At 37.6% G+C, this 14,279-nt stretch overlaps 1 protein-coding gene across 2 annotated transcripts in view; it reads left to right on the top strand.

Annotated features, from left to right (window-relative positions):
- The window catches only part of ATP2C1 (ATPase secretory pathway Ca2+ transporting 1), a 169,658-nt gene that overhangs the window by 63,261 nt on the left and 92,118 nt on the right, over nucleotides 1-14,279 (top strand). For both annotated transcript variants that reach the window (XM_042998262.1, XM_007087382.3), the window contains exon 2: nucleotides 14,137-14,247. In XM_042998262.1, coding sequence (XP_042854196.1) covers nucleotides 14,137-14,247 — 111 coding nt within the window. The remainder of the gene's footprint in view (nucleotides 1-14,136; nucleotides 14,248-14,279) is intronic.

Raw genomic sequence — 14,279 nt, 5'->3', positions numbered from 1 at the left:
AGGCAACAAGACTCCCTGGAGAAATGGCTAATTCCAATGCTGGGGCAGAGAAAATGGAAAGATAACGGAATATCTTGTGGTGCCAAAAAGTGAGGAAGTGCTTAAAATTGGCGAGAACATGTCACAAAGACATAAGAGGCAGCCTGTTCAAGGCTCCACACTGGCCCAAACTGGGACAATTTGAGCAACAAAATAGTAATGGATTTTACAACCTGTAGAATAAAGTAGGAATCCATGATATAAAAAGAATATATATACAAATACACACATAAATGGGAAGAAGGGAAACTTACTTATTACAATAGGATTCCATTTAATAAATGTAGACAGTATGATGGAATTATAAAAATCACCATTTGGTAGCTACAGTTGTAATAATTGTTTCAGGCAAGAGTTACCTACTGAGCAAGAAAGAGTATAAGGTACAGGATATTTTTCTAATCTCAAGATATCTACCTACAAGGAACCTGTAGGGGAAAACATACAAAGAGAAAAATAGTAACACAATAGTGGGAAAATCTTGCAAGTACCACTTTAGCCAAATGTTCGACAATAACATCGCCGTTAATGGGACCAAACCACATTGTATTAAGTCGGCTTAGGCTGCTATGATGGAATACCATACAGACTGGGTGGTTTAAAAGACAGAAATTGAGGGTGGAAGTCTAATATCAGGTGCTGGCTGGTGAGGTCTCAGCATGCAGATTGTTGCCTTTTTGCTGTTTCCTCATGCCCTTTGTGTGTGCTTACTGGGGGTGTTTCTATCTTTTATAATGACACTAGTCCTACTGGATTCGGGCTCCACCCTTCTGTTCTTCTTAGGTAAAAAAAAAAAAAATTATTTTTGAGAGAGAGACAGAGTGTGAGTGGGGAAGGAACAAAGAGAAAGGGAGACACAGAATCCGAAGCAGGCTCCAGGCTCTGAGACCCACGGACCACGAGATCATGACCTGAGCTGAAGTCAGATGCCCAACCGACTGAGCCACCCAGGCGCCCCTTATATGCTTGTTAATTACCTTCCTAAAGGCCCTGTTTCCAAATGCACTGACATTGTGGGGGTTACAGCTTCAACATGTGAATTTGGGGAGACAGTTCAGTCAATAGCAAACATCATATGCCTCTTGATATGTTTTGAGAAGGATGTAGTGTTCTGTGGTGTTTTCCCTCCCCCCAAAATGTGTCACCTGACTCTAATTAGGAAAATCAGGCAATCTCAAATTGTAATTTCTAGGGTAGGGATATGCTACAAAATAACCTGCTTCTAATCTTCCAAAGTGTCAGGGTCATGAAAGACAAAAAACTAAGGAATTGTTCCAGATTTAAGAAGACTCTTAGAGACAATAGTTAAAAGCAACTGTGAGCCTGGATTGATTAAAACAAAACAAAGCAAAACAGTTTATTTAATCGAATCAAGATTGAAATAAGGCCCAAACACTGTAATAATTGGTTAACATTTCTCTTAAATATCTTAATCCCCTCTTTTCCTTGTAACTTATTGATAAAAGCAGGTTGTTTGTCCTGTACAATTTCCCACAGCCTGGAATTTGCTGAGTACCTTCTTTTGAAGTAATTTAATATGTTCCTCTATCTCCTGTATTTCCTGTTTAATTTATGGGTAGGTTAAGAGCACTACCTGTACATTGTCATTTTGGGAGATTTTTAAAAAAGACCTATTCCTGGGATCTCCACATCTTTGGGACCCACCGTTCCTATGGACTCTGATTTAATTGGTCTGGAGTTCCAGCTGTAGGAATTTTTGAAAGTTCCCCAGGTGGTTTTAATGTGCAGTTCACATAAATGTGCAGTCTGGGTTGAGAACCATTGCTCTAGATCTGGTTACCACTGGTCATATTCAGCTTTAGCTTTTTTGCTGAGACCTGTATAGTACCCGTGTTCTTTCTTCTTCTTTTTTTTTTTTTTTTCTTTTTTGAAGTATAATTAACATACTGTTATATTTTAGGTGTATAATATAATAATTCAACAATTCTGTACATTGTACTCAGTGGTCATTAGGGTAAGTGTACTTTTAATCTCCTTTATCTATTTTACCCATTCCCCTACCCATCTCCCCCCTGGCAACCATCAGTTTAATATCTGTATTTAAGAGTTTGGGTTTTGTTTTGTTTTGTTTTTGTGTTGTTTTTTTGCTTGTCTCTATTTTTGTTTGTTCGTTTTGTTTCTTAAATTTCATATATGAGTGAAATCATATGGTATTTGTCTTTCTTTGTCTGGCTTATTTCACTTATTATATCCTCTAGGCCCATCCATGTTATTACAAATGGCAAGGTCTCATGTTTTTAAAAGTTTTTGTTTATTTGTTTCTTTGTTTTTGAGGGAGAGCATGAGCTGGGAGGGACAGAGAGAGAGGGAGACACAGAATCCAAAGTGGACTCCAGGCTCCGAGCTGTCAGTACAGAGTTCGTTGCAGGGCTTGAATTCATGAATTGTGAGATTGTGACCTGAGTCAAAGTTGGACACTCAACCAACTGAGCCACGCAGGTGCCCCAAAGTTCATTTATTTATTGAGAGAGAGAGTGAGAGAGAGAGAGTGCGAATGAGCATGCACACGTGTACACATGACTGGGAGAGAGGCAGAGAGAGAGAGAGAGAGAGAGAGAGAGAGAGAGAGAATCCCAAGCAGGTTCCGTGCTGTCGTCATGAAGCCTGATGCGGGGTTCTATCTCACAGTGAGATTATGACCTGAGCCGAATTCAGGAAGTTGGATGCTTAGAGCACCTGGGTGGCTCAGTCAGTTGAGTGTCTGACTTTGGCTCAGGCCATGACCTCACGTTCATGGGTTTGAGCCCCACATCAGGGTCTGTGCTGACAGCTCAGAGTCTGGAGCCTGCTTTGGATTCTCTGTCTCCCTCTCTGCTCTTCCTCTGCTCGCGCTCTGTCTCTCAAAAAATAAAATGTTAAAAAAAATTTACAAAAAAAGAGTTGGATGCTTAACCCATTGAGCTACCCAGATGCCCCTCATTCTTTTCCATGGTTAATATTCTTTTGTATGTCTGTACTACATCTTCTTTATTTATTCATCTATGGATGGACATTTTGGGTTGCCTTCGTATCTTGGCTGTTCTAAATAATGCTGCAGTAAAGATAGGGGTGCATATATCTTTTCAAATTATTAGTGTTTTTGTTTTCTTTGGGTAAATACCTAGTAGTGGAATTACTGGATCATAGGGTAATTCTACTTTTAATTTTTTGAGGAACCTCCATACTGTTCTCCACAGTGGCTGTACCGGTTTGCATTCCCCCTAGCAGTGAATGAGGGTTCCTTCTTCTCCATATCCTCACCAACACTTGTTATTTATCTTTTTGCTTTTAACCAAGAATGTAAAGTGATATTGTAGTTTTTATTTGCATTTCCCCAGTTGATTAGTGTATCTTTTCATGTGTCTGTTGGCCATTTGTGTGTCTTCTTTGAAAATGTATGTTCATGTCCTCTGCCCATTTTAATTGGATTACTTGGGTTTATTTTGGTGTCGAGTTGTAGAAGTTCTTTGTACATTTTGGATATTAACCCCTTTTTGGGTATATCATTTGCAGATATCTTCTTTCATTCAGTAGGTTGCTGTTTTGTTTTTTTGATGGTTTCCTTTGCTGTACACAAGCTTTTTATTTTGGTGTAGTTCCAGTGGTTAATTATTGCTTTTGTTTCCCTTGCCTGAGAAGACATATCTAGAAAAATGTTTCTGTGGCCAGTGTCAAAGAAATTATTGCCAGGTTTTCTTCTAGGAATTTTATGGTTTTAGGTCCAGAGGTCCTTAATCCATTTTGAGTTTATGTTTGTGTATGGTGTAAGAAAGTGGTCCAGTTTTTATTCTTTTGCCTACCACTGTCTAATTTTCCCAACACTGTTTGTTGAAGAAACTATCTTTTCCCCATTTTATCTTCTTGCTTCCTTTGTTGTAGATTAATTGACCATTTAAGCATGAGTTTATTTCTAGACTCCCTATTTTGTTCCATTGATCTCTGTATCTCTGTTTGTGCCAGTACCATACAGTTTTGATTACTGCAGCTTTGTAGTGTGTCTTGAAATCTGGATACTTCCAGTTTTGTTTTTCTTTTCAGGATTGCTTTGACAGGGGTCTTTTGTGGTTTCATACAAATTTTAGTTTTATTTGTTCTAGTCCTATGAAGAATGCTGTTGGTATTTTGATAGGGATTTCATTAAATCTGTAGATTGCTTTGGGTAGTATGGACATTTTAACAATATTGGTTCTTCCAATCTATGAGCATGGAATGTCTTAGTATTTGTATCATTGATTTCTTTCATCAGTGTCTTATAATTTTCAGAGTTATACGTATTTTACCTCCTTGGTTAAGTTTATTCCTAGGTATTTTATTCTTTGTGTGGATTTATAAATGGGATTATTTTTTTAATTTTTCTTTCTGCTATATCATTATTTGTGTATAGAAGTAACAGATTTCTTTATATTAATTTTGTATCCTGCAACTGTACTGAATTCATTTTATCAGTTTTATTAGTGGTTTGGTGGAGTCTGTAGGGTTTTCTGTCTATAGTATGACATCTGATAGTGAAGGTTTTTCTTCTACCAATTTGGATGCCGTTTATTTCTTTATCTTGTCTGATGGCTGCAGCTCAAGCTTCCAGTATTATGTTGAATAAAAGTGATGAGAGTACTTGTACTTTAAAAAAAAATTTTTTTAATGTTTTTATTTATTTGTTTTGAGATAGAGAAGGAGAGGCAAAGAGAAGGAGAGAGAGAATTCCAAGCCGGCTCCACACTGTCAGTGCAGAGCCTGATATGGGGTTCGATTTCACAAACCATGAGATCATGACCTGAGCCAAAATCAAGAGTTGGACACTTAGTGAGCCACCCGTGTGCCCTGAGAATACTTGTATTCCTAATCATTTCATTCCCAGCTGATTCTGAAAACTAAAGTTTGAAAATGATCATATTCCATCTTGCCTTTTAGATGATAAGACTGAGCTGGTGACTTTGTCAGATATAGTTGGTGTAAAAAGTAGGAACTTGCATATTAGGGGAGGCATTTGTGGAGGTTTCTGACTACTTATGTATGTGATCCTAGATATGTTAGTTCAATATGCACTTTTCACTTTGTATTTCAAGTTTTCTTAAACCTGCTCCTCTGGTAATGAAATATTTTATAAGAATGTGTTTTCAGTGCCTTTTCCTTCCCATGCCAACATTTCTTTGTTGATAGGGCTGCTGCACACCAGCCGTCTGATCCTTGAAATGCTTCATCCAGGGACAGGTTGGCTTTTCCTGCTTGCATGGCTGCTACATTTGCCAATAAAATTCAACGTCTGGAGATTGGAAACTTTTTAAAAAAATTTTTAATTTATTTTTAGAGAGATAGAGAGCGTGAGCTTGAGCAGGGGAGGGTAGGAGAGGGGAGGAGAAAGAATTCCAAGCAGGTTCCACATTGGCAGCGAGGAACCTGAGGCGGAACTCAAAACTCACAAACCACGAGATTATGACTTGAGCCTAAGTCAGATGCCTAACCAACTGAACCACCCAGGTGCCCCTGGAGTTTGGAAACTTTAAACTCAACACTTTCAAAGGTGAAACACATGGACTTGACTAGTGCTTGTAGAAGATGAATTCATGGATGATTAAATTCTTTTTCTAATCAGTTCTGCCATATTTTTGTTCTTTGAATGAAAGGTCATTTAAAAGGCATAAAGGGGCCCCTGGGTGGCTCAGTTGATTAATCTCCTGACTCTTGGTTTTGACTTGGGTCGTGATCTCCTGGTTCGTGGGTTTGAGCCCTGCATCTGACTCCATACTGACAGCTTGAAGCCTGCTTGCGATTCTCTCTCTCCCTCTCTCTGCTCCTCCCCAACTCAGTCTCTCTCTCTGTCTCAAATAAATAAACTTAAAAAAAAAAAAAAAGAAGACATGGGTATATCTCAGGATAACAGGACTATTCTTTTGTCCATTGAGACAAATCCCAGGATTTTTTTTTTTCTAATAGTACTTTTAGTGTTGGATATTAAGAACTTTGCAGAGGATACCAAGATGACAGAAACCGTGTTATACCCTTGTGAAGCAGGGGTGAGGCAAATGCATAATTATATGATTAGTATAATTATCTTAGGGGAACAGAACCAGCATTGAATATCCATCATATACTAGGTACTGTGCACACACTTCTATAAGTTTTTTTTTCCCTTGTTGAAATCAAATTGGTATTATCCCAGTTTTCCACTGAGGAAAAACATGCAGAGAGTTACGTAATTTGTCCTGGGTCACACAGCTATTAGGACATAGAGTTGTGATTATAAATTAGGATCTAGTCAGGTCTGACCTTGACTAGAGCAGTGGTTCTCCAAGTGTGACTTGAACTAGCAGCATCAACATTCCTTGAGAACTTGTTAGGAATGAATTTTCTGGGACCCACCTCATACCTGCTAATTTGGGACCTCTGAGGTTAGGGCTCAGTAACCTGTGATTTAACAAGTCATCCGGGTGATTCTGATGCTAACTAGTAAGATTGAAAACCACAGTCCTGGAGTGTTTAAGTCTCCCCTTCCCCCCTTTTAAAGCTGTAAAGCTCTTTGTTTAAATACTAACTTCTTTTTTTTTTCTGAAGCCAAAGCATATAATACATAAAAGGAAAGCTGTTGTGTCTGAAGTGGGAATGGGGTCTGGGACCTATCCTGTTTTTCCAGCTCAGAAGGCGATGTTTGGTTTGATGTCTGCTGCACTATACTATCACCCCATCCAGCTGAGCATGTTAAATGTGGATATAAGTGGACTTATATATACAGTGTTGAAGAAAAGTACCAGCAGCCTTGTTCTCAACCAAAAGATCAATTAAAGAAACTTGGAGTCATTTGGTCACCTTTTGAAAATTCACTATTTCTTCTTCTTCTTTTTTTTTAAAGTTTATTTTGAAAGAGAGAGAGAGGATGAGTGGGGATGGGCAGAGAGGGAGAGAAAATCTCAGCAGTCTCTGTGTCGTCTTAGCAGCGCAGAGGCCAGTGCAGGGGCTCAATCTCACAAACTTTGACTGAGGTCATGACCTGAGGTGAAATCGAGATTTGAACACTTAACCAACTGAGCCACCCAGATGCCCCTTTTACTAGTAGTAGTTGTTGTTCTCCTCCTCCTCCTCCTCTGTTTCCTTATTTTTGAGAGAGACACAGCATGAGCAGGGGAGGGGCAGAGAGAAAGGGAGACACAGAATCCGAAGCAGGCTCCAGGCTCTGAGCTGTCAGCATAGAGCCTGACATAGGATTCAAGCTGATGAATGTCGAGATCATGACCTGAGCTGAAGTCAGCAGCTTAACTGACTGAGCCACCCAGGCAGCCCCTGGGGAGCTTTTAAAAATAAATGTTTTTGCTCCACCCCAGACTTAATGATTCACACTCTTTAGGGATGGTGTCTAGACACTTGGATTAAAATGAAAAAACAAAAACAAAAAAAACAAACAAAAAACCCCTTTGTCTTAGTCTACTTTGGCTGTTATAACAGAATGTCGTAGACTTGGTGTCTTAGGTAACAGACATTTATTTCTCACAGTTCTAAAGGCTGGGGAGGAAGGAAGAGAGGGAGAAGGGGAGAGGAGACATGTACATGCAGTGCTGTCTGATGTCTCTTGTAAGGGCACTGATGCCATCATGAGGGGCTGCACCTTCATGACCTAATTACCTCACAAAGGCTCCATATCTAAATACTGTTAAATTGGGGGTTAGGACTTCAACATATGTATTTGGGGTGGGGGCAATTCGATCCATAGCAATCCCCATATAATTCTGATATGTATCAGATTTGGGAACTGATCTATAACATGCTTAAACTCAAAATATATGAGTGATTCACCTGGGACTCTTGTTAAAATGCAAATTTGGGTACGGTTGGTCTGTGATGGGTCCTGATGCATAAGGGTCTGTATTTAACTGAATTATTTGATACGTCCTAAAAATGTAAGTTTCTGCAGTTTTTAAATGCACTCAATTAAAAACTGTATAGCTTGTTTTAATATCTGGCTAGATCTGGGTCATTTAATGGAAGTAGAAGTGCATAGTAAAACACTTACTTTATTCTAGCCAGATTGGGCGAGTCACATACAAATTAGATTTCTACTGTTCTTCCATTTACCAGTGTTCGTCTCTTTTTTAGACTGTTTCCTTGGCAGGTGTTAGCCATTCCCTGCTATCCATTTTTAATGGCTTAGTTCAGGGAAGTTTTCCCAGAATACTGAGGGCTGTAACAGTCTTCCCTTCATGAATTTTTTGACTTACTTACTTGCATTCTGATGGTTTGACTAATGTATGGCAACTCTTATAGGTGTGTTCTGGTATGACTTGACTGTCCAGCTGAATTATTCATCCCTGCAAGGTATAAACTGTGGACTGTGGTTGTATGTGTGGTCTATTTAGGAAATGCTTATTGGTTGCATGAGTTAAATAATCCAAGGTTTAGACCTAATAAATGCCATTATTTGAAACAATGTAAAGCTATTATGAGGAGATTAAGATATAGCTAAGCCCAGGATATCTTCAGGGTCAGGTAAGAGGTAAACAGATAATACCTAATATTTGAAACCTGGGACCACAGACAATGAACTTTTGTAATAACACATGAAGGAAGTAACATTGCATCTTAAGATGATTTACCTTCAACTAAACTTATGTGATCTTGCTTGTATTTTATAGTTCTCAAAATCGAAGCATTATTAAATCACTCAAAGATTGTTTTAAGTTGAAAACAGTCCTCATTTAGCCAGCTAAAATGCCATGTGTGTATAATAGCATAATACATATCTATATATCTGTATATCTATATATCCATATCTGCATATCCATATATCTATAATAGCTGCCAAACTTTACCATAGTACCTGCACCTTTTAACAGTTGCACCAGCAGGATATAAAGGTTCCAGTTTCTCTCTCTGCTTTTCAACCCTTGTTATTCTTTCTCTCTCTCTCTCTCTTTTTTTAAGTTTATTTGTTTTAAGAGAGAGAGTGTGTGTGGGCGCGTGCGGTCGCACAAGCAGGGAAGGGGCAGAGGGAGAGGGAGAGGGAGAGAGGGGGAGAGAGAAAATCCCAAGCAGGCTCCCCACTGTCAGTTTGGAGCCTAATGTGGGGCTTGAACTCACAGACTATGAGATCACGACCTGAGCTGAAATCAAGAGTCGGATGCCTGACTAACTGAGTCATCCAGGTGCCCCTTGTTGTCTTTTTGATTTTAGGCATCCTAGTAGATGTGAAGTGGTATCTCATTATGGTTTTGATGTGTATTTTCCTCATGACTAATGATTGAAGATCTTCTCGTGTGCTTATTGATCATTTGTATATCTCCTTTGTGGAAATATATATTCAGATCTTTTACTCATTTTAAAGTTGAGTTATGTCTTCTTATTACTGAATTGTAATATATTTGCAAATATTTTCTCTCATAGTATGGGTTGTCTTTTACACTTTCTTGATGGTGTCCTTTGCAGCACAAAAGTTTTAAATTTTGATGATGTTCAGTCTTTTTTTGTTTCTTGTGCTTTTGGTGTCCTGTCTAGGAAACCTTGGTCAAGATTTAAGCCCATGTTTTATTCTAAGAGTTTAATAGTTCAAGCCCTCACATTTAGGTCTTTGATCCATTTTGAGTTAATCTCCATATATTGTGTGAGGGAGGGGTCCAGCTTTATATAGTACTTTTTTGTGTGCATATCCAGTTGTCACAGCACCATTTGTTACAAAGAATGTTCTAATATTCTTTACCATGTGAATAGCATTACTATTTAGTATGTAAACAAGCTAGGAATCTAGTGTAATTTTTCAATGTATGTATCTAGTTCATCATCATGTACTGTTAATTTTACCTCTACATCTGTTCTTGTACCCCACCACCCATGTCCAAGCTACGTTTATCTCTTATTTAGATGTATGTAATAGTGTCCAAACTGGTATATTTTCACCACTTATATTCTGTGTGTGTGTGTGTGTGTGTGTGTGTGTGTGTGTGTCTTTTCCTCCCAGCTGTGTATTTTATTTATTTATTTATTATTTATTTTATTTATTTATCAATTTTTAAGACTACAGTGCAAAGTCTTCCTTTTCCTCTTAGGATTAAGACAGAAATTCCATAATATGACCCATGAGGCACTGTAGGATCCCCACCTACTTCTATAGCCTATTTTTGCTTTATATGTCCTGATTTTTTTAATCCAGATAGTTCTTAGAATATTTCCATATGTTCCTTCCACTGCAGCTGCCAACATGTGTGCATCCTTCCCATGTTACTCTGCCTTCTCATCTGTAACTGTGGATGAACTGGTCTATTCCTTTATCTAAGACCAGTCCTCCTACAAATATGTCAGATTCCATCCCCTCTCATTTAGTCAATGAGAGCTCATTTAGAGCATCACTTTATCAGTTGTCCCATGTCACTTCTGCATTACTAGTTTTTCTTCTGTCAGATAATTCTGATCAAAATACAAACATGCAAACATTTCTCCCATTTTAAAAAAAGCCCCAACTCTTGGAACCTATACTCCATTCTGGCTACGATAATCCCATTTCGCTGCTTCTTTTTACAGCAGAACTGGGAAGGATTATCTATACTTGGCTGTCTTCACCTTCTCTCCTGCTGTTTTCTCTGAACCCACTCCTGTCTGATTTTTGTGCATCACTACTCCACTGAAACCACTCTCTTTATTTATCTCTATGTTGCCAACTTCAGTGGTCAGTTGTCAGTCCTCACCTTCACTTTTCAGTGACATTCAGTCCAGCCATTAACACCCACTTTGAAATACTTGTTTCACTTGACTTCTCTTGTGGTTCCCTTTTTACCTCACTGCTTGGTTCTTCTTTGTCTCTTTTCTTGGTTATTCTCATCTCTGATCACTATGTTGAGATAATGCCCTAGGGTCAGCCCACAGACCTCTTCCCTTTCTTCTGTGCCAGTGTGGTTTATTCTCAGTTTTAATACCATTTATGTGCTCATGACTTACCCACATTGGTATCTTCAACCTGGACCTCTCCTGTATGTGCTCATACCCATCTACCTCCTGGACATTTCTAGCTAGAGATAATAGTTCCTTTGCTTTTTTTTTTTTTTTTTTTTCAGGTCTCTGTGCCCAAAGGTCACCTTACTAGAGAGGTCCTCCCCTCCCCCCCTGTATACAATGAAGCAACTCCTCCCTTATCCTTCTGGAGCATTTATTGTTTAATTCATTATTTGTAGTCTTTTGCTTCCAATTGGTATGTAGCTTCATGAGGCTGGAGTTCTTACATTTTTGGTCTGTTTTGTGTCCCCATTATTGGCAACAATGCGTGGCACATACAGGACCATTGATTAGATGTTTAAAGACTGAATGAGTAAATGAATAAATGCTGGTCTTCTTTTAGTACTCGTTCTTTAGTACTTCATTTTGCCATGCTCACCCCCCTTTCCTGGGAACTTGCACATTCTTTTCCCTCTGCTCTTCCACTCCTTCCCTTAGGCAGCTTCTTGTCTTTCAGTTCTATAAGCATCACTTCCTCGTGAAAACTTCCCTGTCCCGATTGCAATCTCTGTGTGAGCTCTCATGCCCCTGGATGACTTCTCCTTCATAATAGCAGTCATTTGCCGTTTTCCATTTATTTGTGGTATTCTTTGATAACATTTGTCCCCTTTGTCCTCTCTCCTCCCCTTCAGGATGTTTTTGCTCATTGTTAATACTAAGGGCCTACCACAGAGTCAGATTCTCAATAAATGCAGTGTTGAAAGAGTAAGTGAATAAACAAAGTATTCTTATAAGCCATAGAAGTAATAATCCATTTGAACTACTAAATATAACATTTGCTTAAAAGAAAATAGGATTAAAATTCAATAATATCCATAATTGTAGGTTGACATAGAATCCAGTAAGCATAAATATAGATGAGATTTCTGCTTTTGGCCAAGAATTTTGTGCTATAGCCTCCTATTTCCTATATTCTTTCAGTGAAATCTGTCTTATCACATGGCTTTGCCAGAACACATCCAGTGCTCTTCATTCTACCTCCAGAAGTTGGTTGGCTGTAAACTTACCTTTTGGTTTTGGTGTTTCCCTCTTTCACATGGCAACCAGCCCTTCATATATTTAAAGAGTTATTATCATGTCCCTTCAGTGTCTTACTCATTATTAAGTGAAACTCACTTTCTTCTGTTGAGATTTGTCAACTCTTTTGGGCCCACAGAATGCTCCTGAGGGATTTTATGTAGAGTATATTCCAACATAGACCCTGTCTTATGTAACAACTACCAAAGGATTACTTTAAAAAGATTTTATGAGAAGAGCTCTTGTACCACATGTTGGGTACTTGAGATGGCAATTTCTAAGATATCAGTGACAGAAAAGTGTATTTTAATAGAAAAATTATTGCAAATCTAACTTTTATTTGCCACGATTGGTAATTTAGTTCTGGATTAAGCTAATTGTACTATTGAATATATATGTAAGTATTAAATACTTTTTGGAGAAAAATAGCTATTTCAGCACTTATTACTATTGGGTCAAGTCCTTTATTAATGGATGTAATCTTGACACAACTTTAGGCAGTATCATCCGTATTTTATATATGAAGAAACTGAGGTACAGGAATCTTAGAAATAAAAGATACTAGTCTCGTTGACATCACAGATAATGTAAATATACTTGATCCTTCTTAATTTTGCTTTAACATCTCACAAGATAAATAACCGCATCACACTGTTATAGTTCTCATTGCTTTAAGAAGATTCAATTAAATCTTTCCCTTGTCCCACTTTGTTTTATAGGTTTGGCTATTCAGTGGTTCTGAAACGTTTGGAACTTTTAAGAAATTTCCAGTTTTTTTCTCTAAGGTTTAAGCTTTCTTAATTATGTAAAAATATGCTTTAAATAATTTCAAGGCTTTGTTTTGTATGAAAGTAAGGTAATCTGTCTCCCAATTTCCTCAGAATTTTTAGTCACTAATATCTTACCATGAAAAGTAGAAAAATACTTCTGCTTCTTGCTTTAAAGTACTTAAACATTCAGCAGTGCCTTTTAATAAGTGAAATTAGAAAACATGTATTTGATTGTTCCAGAACTCAGTTACACTGAGTGAATACTTTTTCCACAGCTATTTACTAATTTTTGGAGTAAGTGTAAAGATTCTATAATGACAGCACACAGCACTCTGTTATTATTATCTTAAAATAATAGAAATTTAAAATTTTCTTTTTTGATCAGTGTCATTTGTTGTCTTAAAGAAGTGTTGTGTCAAAAAAATTTGGGGGGAATATTTTTATCCTAAAAATGTTGATTATCCAAGGTTGAAGACATTCCATCTGAAAGCTTAAAGACTTGTGTCTTGGCAGTAAGATGATCACTTCACTTTCAGTATTCTAATCAGTGGAAGTATAGCAACTGAAAAGTTTTCTTCACTAAAGTTTCACTTTTGTCTTACTTTCTCCTACTTATTCAAAACTTTTTGTCTATTAAGAATCTGTCAGCTTAGGACCCAAGACAAGTCTGGATTGGAGATTTATTTCTGGAAGTGTGTTAAATAAAAACTTTTCTCTAGATACTTGCTTATGAAGCTGCATGAAGTAGGTACCCTGGTTACCACCATCTCTGCTTGTTTACAGCCCCTTCACTAAACTGTGCATCCTCTGCTTGTCTGGTCTCTTTTCTTTGTTTTTCTCCTAGTTTGGGAATAGATTTTTAAATCTGACTTGCTGTCTTGGTGCTTATGTAGAGTAGATAGGTGTTTTTCTGGACAGTTAAGAAACGGGCACCCTAACAGGAGTAGTTAAAATGGAGAAAGCTTAGCTGTTCTCATTCTTTGCTGTTAAACATAATGAGTTTAGAGGATTATGACTACATGTAATTATTAGGATCTGCGAGACGGGACATCTGTTTTACTTTTTACTCATTACATTGGTATAAAAATAGCATCTTTTTTATTTAATGTGAAAATGATTTTGTGTTCTAGCTGGCACTGGTGGCTTAATTTTTGAAATGTGCTCTCTGGAAAAATAGCACATGGTTAATATAAAATTATCTTCTTAGAACTATATACTTATTATTCTGAAAATGTTTTATAACTGGAAACTAAGTTTCTGTGAACGTTTAGATTTTCATTTATTCTAGACTGCATTTGAATTTTTTTTGTATATTCAAATATTTTGCCTTTGTTTTCTTTGCTAGGTTGCACGTTTTCAAAAAATTCCTAATGCTGAAAATGAGACAATGATTCCTGTATTGACATCAAAAAAAGCAAGTGAATTACCAGTCAGTGAAGTTGCAAGCATTCTCCAAGTAAGTACTTGGTGGGAGGAAGGGAGTAGATA

This window comes from Panthera tigris, chromosome C2 (assembly GCF_018350195.1).
Source record: "Panthera tigris isolate Pti1 chromosome C2, P.tigris_Pti1_mat1.1, whole genome shotgun sequence".
Classification (NCBI taxonomy): domain Eukaryota; kingdom Metazoa; phylum Chordata; class Mammalia; order Carnivora; family Felidae; genus Panthera; species Panthera tigris.
The sequence above is the reverse complement of the archived record's forward strand: the minus strand, read 5'-3'. Positions and strand labels throughout refer to the sequence as shown.